At 35.6% G+C, this 4,276-nt stretch overlaps 1 protein-coding gene across 1 annotated transcript; it reads right to left on the reverse strand.

Annotated features, from left to right (window-relative positions):
- Window positions 1-1,991: 1,991 nt before the first annotated feature.
- Window positions 1,992-3,826, reverse strand: LOC114350633 (uncharacterized). The gene has a single exon (XM_028301500.1). The coding sequence runs from the start codon at window positions 2,922-2,924 to the stop codon at window positions 2,067-2,069; it is 858 nt and encodes a 285-aa protein (XP_028157301.1). The 5' UTR covers window positions 2,925-3,826; the 3' UTR covers window positions 1,992-2,066.
- Between the last annotated feature and the right edge of the window lie 450 nt (window positions 3,827-4,276).

Raw genomic sequence — 4,276 nt, forward strand, 5'->3', positions numbered from 1 at the left:
TGCCAGATTTTGTATGGAAGCTGGCGTCTTTTTTTTTTCGCGCGGCCATCGACCAAACATTGTTTTTTGATTACAAAATAGTGTAATAAACCAAACTTACTATGGCATGTATACCTCTAAACTCAGTCTGAACTGAGTTACGAACATTAGAAGTTTGATGATTTTCATACTAGATTTGCTTTTTGCGCGCAAGTTTTGTAAGAAATTGCAACAAAATATTGCGCTGATTCTGCTACATACTGATGTCTGGAGCCTTTAATGGATGGTATTGTTTGTTTACACATACAATGTCATTATTTTGTTGCAATTTCTTACAAAACTTGCGCGCAAACAGCAAATCTAGTATGAAAATCATCAAACTTCTAATGCTCGTAACTCAGTTTAGACTGAGTTTAGAGGTATACATGCGATAGTAAGTTTGGTTTATTACACTATTTTGTAATCAAAAAACAAGGTTTGGTCGATGGCCGCTCGAAAAAAAAAAGACGCCAATTTCCGGCATTGTCTTTTCTTAGAAACACTAGGTAAAAAAAATTATGCTTCTTTTTAGATTTTTCAATGTTACAAAAAACTAGAAAGTTTTACATTTTTAGATGCACTAAGTCATTACCTAAAAACTGATATACCTTGGCTTTAAATCAACTACCTCACAGCTATTATACGTGTACTCAACCACTGAGATAGTTAACAATAGAGACAATAAAATAACTGAAAGTTTCTGACTTTCAGTTATTTTATTGGTTCTGGANGCTGCCGCGCCGCTGTGTTCGATAACCGGTCTATTTGATTTTACGCATAAGATCCTGCCGCTCCCGCCCCGCCGCCGCTCCCGCGCCGCTGCCCGCTAAGTTCGAGGCTGAGGCCTAAGCACTGAGGTATTTTGGACGAAAAGATGTTGTGTAGTTTCCCGAACGCGGCCCAGCCGTGTAGATTTGACGATTTACCGCTTTCTCGAAATTGAATCTAATTAGCTGAATCGTTGATCCGAGGTTGACATACTTGTCAACAATTTCGAAAATCAGGTTCCCAACCGAAAATAGGTAGGGCGGAACATGGTCATAAGCTTCGTTTTGTCCATGTCCAAGGCCTACCTGTTGGGAGACTCGATTAGGTCTTCGAGCATTGTGCCGAGGTCTTCCAGCGATTCTGCCCTAGTTAGCAAAACTGACGGCCGATGGGGCAGCAAGGTTCTGGAGTGGAGGCCACGTACCGGAAAGCCTCATAAAGGTAGCAGGAAGGCGCTGGATGCAGGCCGCCATCAACTCAATCATCTATTTTATGTATGTATTTATTTATTATAAATTTTATATATTATTTATGTATGTAGCATATTTGTTTTTGTTTTTCTTTCCTGCACTAGAAGTACCGCCAAACAAATTTCTTTTCTGCTCAACCCAAAGGTAAACTGGTCGAGAATGCTTTAGTGCATTAAGTTTGCCTTATGTTCAAATTTATTTTGGCATAAAAGTTTAAATAAATAAATAAATAAACCGGCCATTGTGGAAATTATTGGGGGAGGCCTATGTTCAGCAGTGGACGTCATATGGTTGAAATGATGATGATGATATCGCCCCGTGGTTTTGTGACTTGTACATCGATAATCAAAAAGGAACAAATTACAAGCATATTATTCAAGTTTTTTACCACTGTCTAATATTTTTGTAACACGTGACTTGAATGACTCTACAAATCGTTCCGCCAGTATTGGTTGAAGGAGTAAAAGTTTGTTTGATACCTGTTATACAAAAACACTTAAATTCTTTGCTAGTCCATTTCCATAATTGGCCCATTATCCAATGATTACCCTTAACACACAAAAAATCATTATTTTACTGTATACAATCGAGAAATTATACGAATATAACCAAATATTTAAAATTTATAACACAAACTCAATTCCGATATTAATATCGGAATTCCGATATTGAGATCTAATATCGGAAACCAATATCGGAATTGAAAACCTTCCGATATTACATGCCCTACATAGTAGCAATTACTTATGGCAGAAATGAGCCCTTCTATTAAACTGTTACCCTTTGGTTGGCTCGTGCCATTGGGTTTAACTAGTTTTTTTGGTTTGAGTTGACACTATCTTTTGTAAAGCGGTTGTTATTAGATTTATTAAAATTATTGGGATTGTTTTTATTTTTTAAAAAGTAACATTCGTCTTTAATATGACCCTTCTTCTTACAGTAATTACAGAATTTAGTGTTCTGTTTGGGTCCCGAAAACGTACGCACTCGACAGTTCACGACTGTGTGACCTGGCTTATTGCATTTGTAGCAATGTTTAGTATTAGTAGCATTAATATTTTGAAATTTAGAGATTTCGTTTTTACTTTTGAGCTGTTGCTCTTCGATAACTGCCATTGAAATAGCATCTTCTAATGTTTTTGGTTGCAGTGCTTTTAGTATTAAGTTCAAATCTTTATTTAGACCTGTAATAAAAACGCTTAAGGCTTGTGACTTTAGTAATTCCACGCAAGCTTGACGAGCTGCTGGAGATTGATTGGATTCTAATGAATTTATTAATTTGACATAACAATTCTCGACTTTATTAGCGTATGCTAAAACGTTTTCGTTGTAGTCTTGTTTACAACTGCTCAACTCTAATTGCCATTGTCCGATAGTTCGTTTTTCGGTATATGTGTCTAATAAATAATTTTTTAAATCATCCCAAATTTGGAATTCGCGGTTTCTTATCATTGACCTAGCATTGTCAGTAATTTTTGTTATAATTATCTGCAGTAATATACTCTTTAAGTTATGATTAATTAAATTATTGACAGTGTCACAATTGTCTAAAAATTCGTGAATACGCGCCTTATTGCCATCAAATTTAGTTAACATTCTTTCAGCCATTTCTAATGAAATGAAGGTGTTTGTATTAGATGATGTTGATACATTTGCATTTAAAGACATGTTTATGATACAATTAAAATTGATATTGAGATTAATACAAGTACACTAGAATCTATAATAGAGTTCTAAGTTTATAAGTATATAATCTTGATTGGCAAGTTTGATCTCGTTGTACAGGAAAAATCCTTTATAACGATGTTTATGGCGGTGTACTCACAGTAGAAGGAAGATTGTTTGCAGGTATACCGTTGACATTTCTTGAAGTTCTCGATGTGGCGGTGGTTTGAACGGCGTAAACGGTTTCACTAAGACCGTCGAAGATACGTCTCGTTCAGACTCGTTGGCCTCTTCGATGTTGCTCTCGAACTTGTAGAGAATCGAAGGTTTTTAGCACTTCGATAGATATCTCGTACAGTTTCTTGTGTGTCTTCGGATGAAGTCTACGCGGTAGGCGAACTCACGCGGTTGACGATGTGCGAAGGAATTATGTGATCAATCCCACACTTCTGACACCAGTTTGTAATGGCCCGAGCGGTGGCGTTTGTTGGTTGGTGTTGCGGGACACTTGATCAAAACACAATCTGGAGCGAACTTGATTTACTATTTTGTATTTAACGGTTACAAACAATTACAACCTTATGCTACAGTACTTCACAGTATGTGAGGTCAGCTTCAACTGATCCGAAGAGCGGTGGTAGCTATTTTATATTGGAGAAATGGTTGATAGCACCACGACCCTTGATACATTCTTATCATTACAATTAGCTAATAGTCACATATGATTAACAAATAAAGTATTAGCTAATGATCTGTTGGTATACTAATGAATGTGAACTACAAACAAACAATTACTTACTAATGAATGTGAACTACAAAGAAACAATTACTTATTAATGGATGCGAACTACAAACAAAATATTAGTAAGCATGGAAAAAGAACAAAGGATGTGAGTGTAGGTCCGTTACACAATTGTCAAAAGCTAAATCGAANTATAATGTTATACAGAAAAGAATACAATTCTTTACAAAAATTACAATATTATTTAGTTTTAATCTGAGCAATTCTTGCTGAACGCCTAATAGGAGTGCGTTCTTGACGAGATTCTCCGATCTCTTCTAGCTCTACGTCTGTGTTATCAGTATTGGTAGTCCTATTCAAATTTAGCGTTATACAATTGGTAATTCTACCATAGCATCCTCTTGTATCTTCTAACGCTAACAGTCTGCTTTGTGGTGTACACAGAAACTTTCTTTTTAACAGATATTTCCCTAATCTATATATAATATAAAATGCAATAAACTTAACTATAGACATAAACATAAACACAAAATATGTATTATTTTTAACCTTATTAAATATGTTGTCATTACCGAGTTCTTCCAATATGTCATTAATTTTGTCTATCTTATGA

This window comes from Ostrinia furnacalis, unplaced genomic scaffold (genome assembly GCF_004193835.3).
Source record: "Ostrinia furnacalis isolate ACB-3 unplaced genomic scaffold, ASM419383v2 OfSCF0932, whole genome shotgun sequence".
Taxonomy (NCBI): Eukaryota; Metazoa; Arthropoda; class Insecta; order Lepidoptera; family Crambidae; genus Ostrinia; species Ostrinia furnacalis.

Coding starts and splice junctions, on each gene's coding strand:
- LOC114350633 (XM_028301500.1), bottom strand. CDS start 2,924: ATGTCTTTAAATGCAAATGTATCAACATCATCTAATACAAACACCTTC.